The 14883-nt window shown below is 35.7% G+C and overlaps 1 protein-coding gene across 2 annotated transcripts in view; it reads left to right on the plus strand.

Annotated features, from left to right (window-relative positions):
* LOC106867918 (uncharacterized) overlaps positions 1-14883 on the plus strand; it is a 40941-nt gene that overhangs the window by 10662 nt on the left and 15396 nt on the right. For both annotated transcript variants that reach the window (XM_052971625.2, XM_052971624.2), the window contains 6 exons: positions 2320-2467; positions 3382-3556; positions 7329-7443; positions 10963-11157; positions 12333-12520; positions 14551-14724. In XM_052971625.2, coding sequence (XP_052827585.1) covers positions 2332-2467; positions 3382-3556; positions 7329-7443; positions 10963-11157; positions 12333-12520; positions 14551-14724 — 983 coding nt within the window. In that variant the 5' untranslated portion in view covers positions 2320-2331. The remainder of the gene's footprint in view (positions 1-2319; positions 2468-3381; positions 3557-7328; positions 7444-10962; positions 11158-12332; positions 12521-14550; positions 14725-14883) is intronic.

The following is a 14883-nucleotide window of genomic DNA, read 5'->3' on the forward strand; positions in this document are numbered from 1 at the left end:
GAAACAAGTCTGGACAGGAGGCAGAGAACAATACATCTTCCCTGTTGAGCTGATATATATATATATACATATACACACACACACACACACACATACACACATACACACACATATATATATACATATATATATATATATATATATATATATATATATATATATATATATATAGTTGAGAAAAAATTAGAGATCTACACAAATCAAATTTTTATATGTAAAAGATAGAGATAGAAATAGTATAGAAGTGAATCTAAGACATTTCAATTTAGAAAGAATTTGATAAAATGATTTAAGAATTATATAAAGGAAATATAGAATATTACCGGTTTCGATGATGTATCTCATCTTATCAAATATTAGTAAAATTCAGAAAAATTTGACATAAAAACAGTTTTTCTTCTGTTTTTACTTCAAATTTTTATAAATTTTTACTTATCTATATATATATACAAGGAGTTGGACAAAATGGCATGAGGAACATTCTAGTGAAGTTGAACATCTTATCTGGCCACCACAGTCCCCAGATCTCAATATCATTGAACATTTATGGTGCATTTTAGAAAAACAAGTTAGGAGTCAATATCCTCCACCATCATCACTACAAGAACTAGAGACTGTTTTAGCTGAAGAATGGACAAAAATTCCTTTGGAAACAAATCAAACTTTGTACAAGTTCATACCTCGTAGAATTCAAGCTGTTATTACTGCCAAAGGCAGTCCTATCCCCTATTAAAATAAATTTGCTTGAAATTTTAAAGTGTTTCCATTATTTTGTCCAACCCCTGTGTATAAAAGTGATATTGTGTGTGTGTGTCTTCACTTAATGAGTAATGGGCCCTCTGGGAGCAGAAAGCACCATTCTTGGGTTACATGGAGAAGGGAGATAACTCTTTGTGAAGTAACTTTCAGAAATTGATTGTCTCCCTTACATCCATTTGTCAAGAAATTATCGCAATTTCAGTTGGCTGTGTGAAAGAATAATACTGGCTCCAAAAAATAGCACTGTAAGTAAAATTAATGAGCAGCTGTTGCAGTACCTTCTTAGAAGTTCTCACATCTATAAGTCAGTTGATACAATCCCAGATCCAGAAGAGGTGGTAAACTATCCAACAGAATTTCTCAATTCACTGGAGCCTCCAGGACTACTCCCCCAACAGATTGGAACTTAAAGTAGGTACTCCAGTAATGTTATTAAGGAATTTGGATCCACCAACACTTTGCAATGGGACACATCTGGTGGTAAAGAAGATGAGGCCACCTGTGTGTGTGTGTATATGTACTCTGCCAATATTCAATGAAAATAGAATAGTTATAAAAAGAATTATAAGAACTTGTTGGTAAAATAATATATATAAAAAAAATTTATAAAATTTATAAAATAATAAATAAATATTTGCATATATAGATAGAGGGCAGCATAACAAGATACTAATGTATAATTTATATATACTCAAATATACTTCCATACATACGTGCAAAAATATCTGGCTACACAACATGCACATAGATTTATGCATATACAAAATATGCATATTTAACAATTGGAAATACAATACTTTATATTAAAGTAATTGCATATATATATTATAGGCAATAATGTGCATGGATGGATGCATACAAGTGTATAAGCACAAAAAAAATTTATTATCATATACCTATAAATACACATGTATATACGCATGTGTATATGTGTTTATACACGTATATATACACAAGTAGAAAAGTATATAGATATGCATATGCACCCATATACATATGTACATACATATACACACGCACACATATACATATGCTCAGCTACATACACATTGATACATACCAATTAAAACATATCTGTATATACATACATACATACATACATACATACATACATACATATATATATGCATATACATTCATGTATGCCCGTACTAATAAACTCATACACATGCAGTAGATTATAAATAATTTAATACATATATAGGCATGTTGGGATATATATAGATACACTTACAAACAGATATTAAAGTAAACATATAGACATAGATCTGCAAGCGCATACATATATTGATAGATATATATGCACCCACATATGCACAGTTACATAACACTTTTACTGTGGCGGTGACGGCAGTGGTAGTGGTAATGATGACAACAGTAATGATGATGATGATGACAGTGATGGTAGTGGTGGCAACAGCGGTGACGGCAGTAGTGGTGGTGGTGCTGCTGCTGCTGCTTCTAATGCTGATGTTGAGAGATTTATCTCCAAATCCTAAACAATGCTGTGTCACTGCCCAATTAATTAGAATCTCTCTCTCTTTTTTTTTTTTTATTCAGGAAACTGCAACAATGGGATTAAAGACAGTTGAAACTTTGTCCCTCCCAACCATCCAAGGTCCTTGTACAATTGAGCTTCTTCTGGGAGACATCACAAGTCTTGAGATGAAAGACAAAGTTGATTTGCTCATCGTGTCAGCTTTCCCTAGTAAGTATCTAAACATTAAATATTCACATTAAAATTCACTGAAAATTAAGCAACGAGATGGTTGAAAAATATTTAAAATCTTGCTACAGGGGTCAGTGTGTTGTATTGCTGTTTGTCATTGTGAATGTTGTATCATTAATCAACTATTGATCTATCATTGTGTATTGTCTCACTGATAAATCAATGTGTGTTGTAACATTGTTGTATCATTGATCAATCATCATGTTTGTGTCATTGATCAATGATTTATGTTGAATTTTTGATCAGTCACAGTCTGTGTTGTATCATTCATTAGATATTATATAGTATATCTCTAATCAGTCATTGTATGTTGTATCATTGTTCTATAACTGTGTATTGTATCATTGATCATTCATGGAGTATTGTATCACTGATCAATCATTGATCAACCATTGATGTTGTATCATTTATCAATCATTAAATGTAGTATTACTTTTTGTCACTGATCAGTTGTTATGTGTTGTATCATTGATCAATCATTGTGTGCCATGCTGTGGGACTGAACCCAAAATCACATAGTTGGGAAGCAAACTTCCTTAGCCATAGACCTACAAGCTTTGGTCAGTGCAGGGCTTATAGTAGAAGACACTTGCAGAAGATTTCACACTGTGGAACTGAACCCAAAACCACATGGTCAGATAGCAAACTTCCTTAACCATAGAGCCATGTCTGTATCTTCAAGCTGTGGTGTCCCCATAGCTACAGTAGAAGACACTTGTCCAAGGTGCCATGTTGTGGGATTGAACCTAAAACCATATGGTTGAGAAGCAAACTTCTTAACCACACAGCTAAGCCTGTACTTATTTGTCATTTTGCTCTTCAGTTTCCCTTTTTTATATACTCTTAAACTGTACAACTTTCATAATTTATACCCAAATGTTCTTTTATTTCAGATAATTACAGTGCTGCAAGTAAAACTTTAATCCATGCACTGGACAAAAATCTAAATGTTGATGTTTCTAGGCTTGCTGCAGATAAAGAATTAGATTTAAGGAAATATTTTTCTTGTTGGTTATCCAAACCATTACCAGAAGATATGCCTTTTTCAAGACTTGCATGTTTTGAAAGGTAATATTACTTTTTGTATTAAATTTTTTTCCTTTTCTTCTATCCTGCCCTATTCAGCTTTGCCCTTCACCCCCACCCACCAGGGTTGATAAAAAAACAAGTACGATACTTGGATTGATGGTATCTTCTACTCACCTCCCCTCAAAATTGCTGGACTTGTGCCTTAATTAGACAAAAATGATAATAATATATCTTTTGTCTTTTACTTGTTTCAATCATTGGACTGCAGCAATGCTGAATTTAGTTGAATGAATTGCCCTCAGTACTTTTTTTTTTTTCTAAAGCCTGATACTTATTCTATAAGTCTCTTTTACCAAACTGCTAAGGTCAAGCAGTGATAGAACACTTGCCAAAGGTCCCAGATAGTGAGAATGAACCTGGAACCATGTGGTTGGGAAGCAAACTTGTTACCACACTGCCACAAGGATTATTCTCAATAATAATAATAATAATAGTAATAATAATAATAATAATAATAATAATAATAATAATAATAAAAATTATAATAATAATAATAACAGTAATAATATGGCCTGCATCGCTTCTGATAGGCACTAGCCCTCATGGCTTCTGATCTTAACTGATTGGAAGTGTTATGTACATTATTTTGTTTTGGTATAAAAGACAGGCTATAGCAAATATTCTGCTCAATACCACAGATTTGCTTGTCAGTTGTTTGATCATAACTAGTTGAGCATGTCCCTTGGTGGCTGATGATATGTGCATCTCTGGTCACGAGCAGTAGTAGTGGAGTTTGAATAATTCACCTCTGGAAACATGGGTATTTTGTTCAACATCCTTAAACAACCCTTATTCAGACACCTTTTAGGTGGGATAGACTACTCAGCCTGAAGAAAATTCTAACTTGCAAAGTCATGTGCTGTTTACCTTGATATAAGGTCATCATGTCGTGCATGTATGGTTGTGATGCATGTGCCTGGTGTACCCTTATCAGACGGGTAGTCATGATAGGTATACTGGGCTTCGTATATTTTACCCCAGTGTTACTTTGATGGCATTTGCTGCTCTCTCACTCAATAATAATAATAATAATAATATAATATTTGAAGGTGATGGAATCAAACATTCAATGATGAGAGAAAGGATCAGAAGAGAATGTCATCACAGGATAAGGGCAATATTCAAGACAGAGGTGAATGCTAGAAACAGGATCAAAGCAATCAATATTTTAGTCATACCGGTTGTGACTTACAGTTTCAGTATCATTAACTGGTCAATTACTGAAATGTGTAATCTTGACCGGAAAATGTGAAAATTGTTGACAATGCATAGAATGCACCACTCTAATGCAGATATAGAATGAGTTTACTTGCCAAGAAAAGAGGGTAGCTGTGGACTTTTATAACTGGAATTAACAATGAAGATTGCCACAATTGGCCTAAACACCTACCTGAAAAACTCTGATGACTGGATGTTAAAACTTGTCTTAAAACACAAAAACAAGAAAGCATCATACTCAGTAACAAAACAGACAAAGGAATATCTAAGTGAGTTCCTAATACAACAAATCACAGAATTAGATGTACTGGAAACAAGCACAGAAAAAGCTAAGCATATGAAAACCTGTGTTAAAACTGCTGCCTTAGATATTCTTACTGATAAATAGCAAGAAAAACCTCTCAATGGCAAATACCCAAAGAGAGCTAATAATGCCAATGTTGACAAAGTCCTTACTATCAATGGTTAGTGTCTTCTGGTTTAAAATCAGAAACAGAAGGGTTTGTCATAGCAGCCCAAGATCAATGCCTACCTACAAGGAGCTTCCAGGCCAACATATTAAAGAATGGCAGTAGCCCAACGTGTCATGTATGTAAACAACAAAATGAAACCATTGATCATGTTGTCTCCATATGAAGTCTTATTGCACCTACAGAGTATCTCAACAAGCATGACAGAGCAGCACAGTATATTCACTGGGTAATTTGCAAAAACCTGGACCTGCCCCATGATAAAAACTGGTGGGAACACAGACCACCTTCAGTGCTTGAAAATGATAACATTTCACTCCTCTGGGACTTCACCGTTCAAACTGACAGAAAGATCGATGTAAATAGGCCAGACATTATATTGAAGGACTTCAGACAAACATCATGCCTCCTCATTGATATGACTGTCTCAATCAACATAAATGTATCTGTCAAGACCTACCAAAAACTGAGCAAGTATAAAGATCTTGAAATAGAAATTGGCAAAATATGGAACCTCAAGACTAAAACAATACCTGTTGTCATAGGTGCCCTAGGAACGTTAGCAAAAGGGGCTGATTCCTACCTAGCTCAGATACCAGGAAACCCCAAAATGGCAGAAATTCAAAAGATAGTGCTCATGGGAACTGCCCATATCCTACGTAAAATACTGTCTATGTAACCTCAAATTTTAAAACAAACTTATAATTTTCTTATGTTTTTTTAAACATTCTCTAAAGCAATACCTTCTACAAAACCAAATATATGACACCCTAGGCATAACACCAACTTGAACTTCTAACTTGTTGTCTCTTGAGGTTTCTGGGTGAGATCTTGGAGTCAACTTGTACAAATACAAAGCAGAAGTCAAACTACTAATAATAATATCCTTTCTATTATAGGCACAAGGCCTGAAATTTGGGGGTTGGGGAGGGGGCTAGTTGATTACATTGACCCCAGTGCTCAACTGGTACTTATTTTATCAATCCCAAAATATGAAAGACAAAGTCAACCTTTGGTGGAATTTGAACTCAGAAAGTAAAGATGAATGAAATGCCACTAAGCATTTTGCCCTGCATGCTAATGATTTTGCCAGCTCATTGCCTTTATGATAATAATAATAACAATAATAATAATAATAATAATAATAATAATAGACAATGTGAAGAGCATGATGTGACTGCAATAGATATTTTATTGGTCGAACAGTATTTCGACAGCCAGCCTGTCTTTGTCAAGTTCAAAATGAAAAGTGATACATAGAAATTCAAAATTATAGAAATTCAAATTCAAAATTTGAACGAGGGCAACTAGTGTTCCCACATCGATGGAATGACATCATCAGTCTTCAATTTTCAAGTTTACAACTGGCAGAAAGAAAAAGAAGAACATTTAATCAAACAGTTTTGTGGAAACATGATGAAATCCCCCTTTCGTTTTGTTCATCCCTACAGGGCGTAATGTTAACTCACAAACATATTTCTCCTCATGCATTTTGAGGAATGAAAGTGTAGCAGATTCAGAATATTTTCTGAGAATGTGCACTTTCAAGTCTTTTTCAAAATTGCAGCTGTTTGATGTAAAAGGTTTGGCAAGTTCTGTCAAACTACTGTTACTCTGCCTGACATCATATCCGTGCCTGTTGAATCTTTTGTTTAATTGTTCTGTTGTACAACCAACATAAATCAAATTGTGTTTGGTGCATTCTGTTGTGTACACCAAATGGGAATCTCTACATGTCCCACCTTCCATATAAATCATAACATTTAATAATAATAATAGTAATAGTAGTAGTTGTTGTTGTTATTATTATTATTATTATTATTATTATTATTATTATTATTATTATTATTATTGCTATTATTATTATTACTATTAAGGTGGCAAGCTGGCACAATTGTTAGCATGTTGGACAAAACACTGCTAAGCATTTTGTCTAGATTCTGAGTTCAAATGCCACTTGGTCAACTTTACCTTTCATCCTTTCAGAGTTCCTTCATAGTTGGCATTGTTTTAAATATTTCTATTTTCATTGAACTTCATTAATTTCATGTTTTATGTTACAGAAACCTAGGAAGTAGTATTCACGATCAAATCGGAGATATGTTTCGAGGTTTTATGCCAATATTCAATTCTCAAGACACGACAGTAATAACTCCTTTACTTGGCACTGGAAACCAAGTAAGTATCTTTTTATTCTAGTTTTGTATTCTTACATAATTCTCTATGGAACGTTTGGATTAATTAACTAATTCTATCATCATCATCATCATCATGCTAACATGAGTTGGACAGTTCAAAAATATCCAATATGTCTAAAGACAGCACCATGCTAAAGTGTCTATTTTGGAATGGTTTCTATAGCTAGATGTCCTTTCTAACAGTAACCAGTCTACTGAGTGTACTGGGTGTTTTATTCATGGCACCAGTACTAACAAGGTGACCATGCAGCTCACAAATGAGAGATGTTTCTGGTAGCTCTGTTCTGCTTTAATGACTCTCATTGTTGGTGGTAGATGAAGAGGAAGACCTGTTTTCATGGAAGATTGGAAATGAATAACATTGCTTGTATGATGGTGCTGCACATTTACAGTCATCACATGATGTCAAAATAAGAGCACACACACACTTTCATATTCTTTTCTTTTATTCTTTTACTGGCTTCAGCCATTTGACTGTGGCCATGCTGCAGTGCTGCCTTAAAGGATTTTAGTTGAAAAAATCGAACCCAGGACTTATTCTTTGTAAGCCCAGTACTTATTTTATCGGTCCTTTTTGCTGAACCACTAAGTTACTGGGACATAAACACACCAGCATTGGTTGTCAAGTGATGGTGGAGGAACAAACACAGACACAAAGACACACACACATAAGTACACACACACACACACACACACACACACACACACTTCTTTCAGTTTCTGTCTATCAAATCTACTCACAAGGCTTTGGTCAGCCTGAGGCTATAGTAGAAGACACTTGCCCAAGGTGTCACACAGTTAGACTGACTGTGGTTGGGAAGCAAGCTTCTTACCACACAGCCATGCCCGCACCTCCATACAGCCACATATATTAGCATCATCATCATTTTAGTGTCCACTTTCCCATGCTTACATGGGTTGGATGGAGTTTTTTTAGGCAACTATTTTACAGCTGGATGTTCTTCCTGTCACCAACCTTTACCTGTTTCCATGCAAGGTCATATTTTGCTTTGAACACACGTACATTCTTACAGAATATCGGAAATGAATGACACTGCTTATATGAAAGTGACAATTATTTATTAGACATGTCAAGACAAGGTGACATAAGCACATAAACATATATGTGTGCATGTATGTGTGCATGCATGCGTACATACATACCATTATCATTCCTGATATAAAAAACAAATGGCTACATGCTAGGGTCTGCAACTTCAAGAGATATTAATGTAACCCATAATTTCTTTGTGGATTTATACTAAAATGTTAACAATGCCAAAAAAATCAACTGCAATTAATAACAACATTTTCAATTGACATAGGAGTGGAATTTGGCCAGAAGAAATATTATTTGATTGTTGAACAGAGAAAGTTAATCCCCCAGACACAAAACCTACATATCAATAATCTCACTATCTCTCTTGTCCCACACAAAGAATGCTACAGGTACCTAGGCATTGATGAAAATATATCATACCAAGGTACTGTGAATAAAGATAGTGACCCAAGAATATTACACCAGACTAAGAAAAATATGGCATTCTGAGCTCTCCTTTTTACAAGACAATATCCCTCAATGCATTTGCAGGACCAGTGCTGATTCCAACTTTTGGGATACTTGACTGGTCTGTAGAAGAAATCCACTTCATAGACATTAAAACCCACAAGATTCTAACATCAACTGGAAATCTCCACAAAAATAGTGATATTGACAGGCTCTGCCTAAGAAGAGATAAAGGAGGTAGGAGGCTTGTGATCAGTGCAGATAGCCTTTGAATGTCACACAGTCTCTCTCAGACAGCACTTGCTAAACAACAGCAACAAAATAAATACATTAATTTAGTGCTGGAAAGTGAAGGAAACATCCTACGTGTTGGAAGTGAACTCTTCAGGAAGTACTCTCCTCCTGATGAGCTCCCATACAACCCCAAATCAGCTGGACTAGCATACTTCAAAGAAGACCTGGGGGTGGGGGGGAAACGCTCAATAATCCCCCCCCTCAAAAAAAAACCATGCATAGGTATGTTACTTGAAGACTTCAATAAGATAGTAACAATGACATGAAGCCCCTCTTGGACTCGCAACTGCTACATCACACCACACTTTGAAGGCTATGCATTTGCAATCCAAGAACAGGAGATTGCTACTAAACACCTAATCAACAAAAGAGACAGTGATGCCCTTGGATTCTATGATGCAACTGTAAATGTAGATTATGTAATATTTCTGTGGACGACATTGGAGGCGCAATGGCCCAGTGGTTAGGGCAGTGGACTCGCGGTCATAGGATCACGGTTTCGGTTCCCAGATCGGGCATTGTGAGTGTTTATTGAGCGAAAACACCTAAAGCTCCACGAGGCTCCGGCAGGGGATGGTGGCGAACCCTGCTGTACTCTTCCGCCACAACTTTCTCTCACTCTTTCTTCCTGTTTCTGTTGTGCCTGTATTTCAAAGGGCCAGCCTTGTCACACTGTGTCACGCTGAATATCCCCAAGAACTACGTTAAGGGTACACATCTGTGGAGTGCTCAGCCACTTGCACGTTAATTTCATGAACAGGCTGTTCCGTTGATCAGATCAACTGGAACCCTCGACGTCGTAAGCGACGGAGTGCCAACAACAACCTGTGGACAACATCACACATGTGATTAGCAGCTCCCAAAATTGTCATCAAGGTACTACCTCCCTATGTGACATGACATTGCAAAAACCAATATACAATGCCATTTGGGAAAAAGACAGTTCCGGAATAAATAAAGAGTATCCCCCTGTTATTGAATATGTATACAAACATCAACACAAGGAATACTGGTGGAACATTCCCATCAAATCATATGTCAAGTGTAAACATAACAGGCTGGATATTGTTGTTTGGGACAGACAAGAAAAAGTATGTGCTGTCACAGAGGTTAGCTGTCCAGTTGATGTTAATATCTTTGAAAATCAGAGAAAAAGAAGATAACTATGGACAACTGCATCAAAACCTCCAGATTTTACATCTGGATTACAAATTTACATTTATATGAATAATAATTCGAGCACTTGGTTTTGTAAGTAAATGCCTAACTGTCAATCTAGATAATCTTGGATTTTCAAAAACAGAAATTAACCAACTGATTCGCGCATTACAAATACAATCTATAAGTAGAGCAGTAAAACTATGCAAGACTTTTCTCAGGTTTAAAATGTGACATTGTTTTTGTTATCTACATTCCAAAGATGGAGCTTTCTATCTTTGTTAGAAACCAGCTCCTTCTTCAGAGGAAGAATTTAAACAATCAAAAACAGAAGAGAGCAAGAGAGAGAGAGAGAGAGACACACACATACACACACATGCACATGCACACATGAGGTCACAGAATGTGTTATAAAAGAACTTTGATTGGGAGCAAACTTCTTCACCACAAAGTTATGCCTTCACCTAAAGATGGTGCTTAATTGCTGGAAACAAAACAAAAAGATTTCTATTTCTTTTTTTTTTTGTCTTAATTTTGTAGGGCTTTGGTTATATTCCAGTTCTTAACACAATGGTTGAGTCAGCTTGTAACTGGATGAAAATTGGTCTTCCTTTGAAATGCCTCAAGATTGTACTTCACACTAGTGATATAAATGAAATTAGCAATTCCAATAAAAAGTGTCTTGAGAGGTTTAAAGTGCTGAAGAAAACCTGGGAAAAATCTACCCTTTCAAAGGTAATATAGCTCTTTGTTACATTTTACATTATTTGTTATTAGTGGCAGAAGCAATATTGGTTCAAAATAGTAACTGTTGAATCATACTTAAAGTAGATACATCATTGAAAGCCTCATAAACTGTAGTATTAGTCTTGAGAAGACAACTGTTATACATGTATAATGTTAAAAAACACAGAAACATATCAGCAATAGATGAAAATCATCTGGCAGCAGTGGTGGCATTAAATTGTAAGGTTCTAGAAGCTGAGATATAAGACTCCATGTCAGAACCACCTCAGACACTACACAGAACCCTGTCACTCAGTTCCATATGTGTTCTTTTTGTACTTGATTTGCCTGTCACAATTCTGAACAATTATCATATAATTAATCGAAACAATATTTCTATATTACTCAGTGAAAACTTTAAATTATCACAAACATAATAATATGTATATTTTTCATTTCAATTCATAGTGCATATGTAAATATGGGGACATTATTATTAGTGAGGTCATTTTCAGTTTAATACATGGCCTTCCTTCCTCCTATTGTGTATTACCAATGATGCTCTAATGGCTACTACATACTCTTCGTTGAAGCAATGAATTCTCCCTTCTTACATCATCAGATTAATGAATAACTCCTACTTATTTCCCTGACAAAAACTCAGCTGTGTCACCAGTTTGGAGCTTTTCTCAATGGTATATAGGTTGAATTGCCACCCATTGTTTCACATCAGTGAAAGTGTCTGACTAAGTGATTGGGATATTCAGCTAATGATCATAAAGTCATGAGTTTGATTACTGGCAGTGCATTGTGTCCTTAAGCAATAAACTTTATTTCATGATGCTCCAGTATACTCAGCTGGCAAAAATGAGTAGTTCCTGTATTTCAAAGGCCAGCCTTGTTACATTCTGTGTCACACTGAACCTCTCTGAAAACTACATTAATGGTATGCATGTCTGTGGAGTGCTCAACCACTTGCATGTTAATTTCACAAGCAGGCTATTCCATTGGTTGGAGCAACCAACAGAAACCCTCATCAGCGTAACTGATGAAGTGCCAGTTTTACATCATAAGCCCACAGCTAATGCAATCCGCCAATCCAATACTTGTCTAGGAGGTATCAAGCATGATGGCTTACTTTAAACAATGATTGTTGTTACAACTACTTTTTTCTTTTTTTACAGATTTCCAAAAAAAATCATGGGAACGATGTGTATATTTCCTACTGCAATACAGATTCTAAGAAGGCAAATTTGTTAAAAGCTTCATTGGAAAAGAATAATCCAAACATAAGTATTTTCAATAAAAGGATAAAAGTTGACCAAGATGTTTGGCCCGAAAAAGTATACTCTTGTATGTTTGGATGCAAGTGGTAATTTTATTTTTCTTATTTTTCTCAGTATTAGATACTCTTTTACTCTTTTACCTGTTTCAGTCATTTGACTGCGGCCATGCTGGAGCACCGCCTTTAGCCGAACCGCTAAGTTACAGGGACGTAAACACACCAGCATCGGTTGTCAAGCAATGTTGGATAGGGGGGACAAACACAGACACACAAACACACACACATATATATATACATATACATATATATTATGATTGACCGTTGACTGAACACTATTCAATTTTTTTTCTCCGTGTTTTTCTCCTTGTCTCCGTATTCTTTCTGTTGAAGAGCGTAGCTCGAAACGTCAAAGACTTTCCGTATTCCCGAGCGTCATACTAATATATACTTTTGTTATTTACACCACCTGTCCTCGTCTGTTGTTATTTTTTGTATATTCTCCCACATATATACGATGGGCTTCTTTCAGTTTCCGTCTACCAAATCCACTCACAAGGCTTTGGTCGGCCCGAGGCTATAGTAGAAGACACTTGCCCAAGGTGCCATGCAGTGGGACTGAACCTGGAACCATGTGGTTGATAAGCAAGCTACTTACCACACAGCCACTCCTGCACCTATATTTAATACATTTAATATAATGATATTTTTAATATATTTAATATAATGATATTTTTAATATATTTAATATAATGATATTTTTAATATATTTAATATAATGATATTTTTAATATATTTAATATAATGATATTTTTTGGCTGACACAAGGCAAGGCCACAAATTTTGGTGTTCGGTTTAATAAACATAATTACTTAATACATTGGACACTGGTAAGATAGAAAATAGAAGGAACCCATGTGGCATTAGAACTCAAAATGTAATTGTATGAACTTCAATACTGCAAAGTGTTACCATTTCTGCTATGTACTATGGACAGTTATTGAGAGAGCCTTTACAAGAACATTCTACCTGCTAGAAATTGCAGCCAAATCTCCTTCATATCAAATCTCGCCTTCTTTAAATAAAGGATACATTAGACAATGTTAGTCCCTGACAAATAAAAGAATGGGATGGTCATGGATTGAATGACTTTGATCATAAACATGCTCAATCAGAGCTTACTTGGGGTTAAACAACAGCAGCAACATTAACGACTATTTCAACATTGTTAAGGAATGATTGGTTTATGAGAAGTGAACAACATCATCATCATCATTTATCATCTGTTTTCCATGCTGGCATGGGTTGGACAATTTGACCAGGGATGGTAAGCTGAGGGGATGCACCAAATTCCAGTCTGATTTGGCATGATTTCTATGGCTGGATACCCTTCCTAACGCCAACCACTCTGAGAGTGTAATGGGTGCTTTTACATGCCACCAGCATGGCTGCTAGTTATGTGAAACCAGTATCTGCCACGACTACAATTTCATTCAGCTTGATGGATCTTCCTTCTCAAGCATAGCATATTGCCACAGGTCATTGCCTCCATAATGCCCATCCATTGAAAGGTGTTTTTTATGTGCCACCAGGATGGCTGCTAGTTCCACGACATCAGTATTGGCCACATTGCCTCTGTGAGGCCCAACGCTCAAAAGGTGCTTTGTATGTGCCACCGACAGAGGTGTCTGTTATGTGACACCAACAACGGCTGCAGCTATGATTTCATTTGGCTTGATGGGTCTTTGCAAGCACAGCATATCACCAAATATCTTGGAATTTGAACCAAGAATGTAATGATGAACAAAATGCTGGAAAGCATTTCACCTGGTGTGCTAATGATTCTCTCAGCTTGCCACCTTAAATTTACACAAATATTGCAAAACTTTTGACTCAACACAATTACATGAACTTTTAATGGAATTTTTTAAATTTAGATCATTTTCGAAAAGAGAGTTTGTGTGGTGTAATAAAACCAGGGACAGTCGGATTTGAGAGAGATTTGGTTGCTATTTCTAGATAGTTGAGTGGCCATCTAGAGGTTTCTTTGTTAGCTTGTAAAGAAATCATCATTCACAGAGATGAATTATTTAAAATTCTTCATTCTTCTTTGCCAACAGCATTGTTATAATTTTAACCACATCCTACTTAAGTTCCAAGTTCTGCCAAGATGAATTCAATATGGCTCTCTGCTATAGACGACAAGCTGAAGATGTTATTTTGGTTCCCCTGTATACTGAGACAATGGAAAATCTACCCCCAGTTATAAGTAACATACAATATATGGATTGTCGGTAAGTTTCTTCTTGTACACATTTTTGTTTTTGTGTTTCTGTATTTAAAACATCGATACAATAATCTTTTTTTACTAAAGGCAAAGGCCTGAAATTTTTGGAAAGGGACTAGTTGATTATATCAACCCTAGTGTTTCACTAGTACTTAATTTATTGACC

This window comes from Octopus bimaculoides, chromosome 11 (assembly GCF_046866305.1).
Source record: "Octopus bimaculoides isolate indiv1 chromosome 11, ASM4686630v1, whole genome shotgun sequence".
Classification (NCBI taxonomy): Eukaryota; Metazoa; Mollusca; class Cephalopoda; order Octopoda; family Octopodidae; genus Octopus; species Octopus bimaculoides.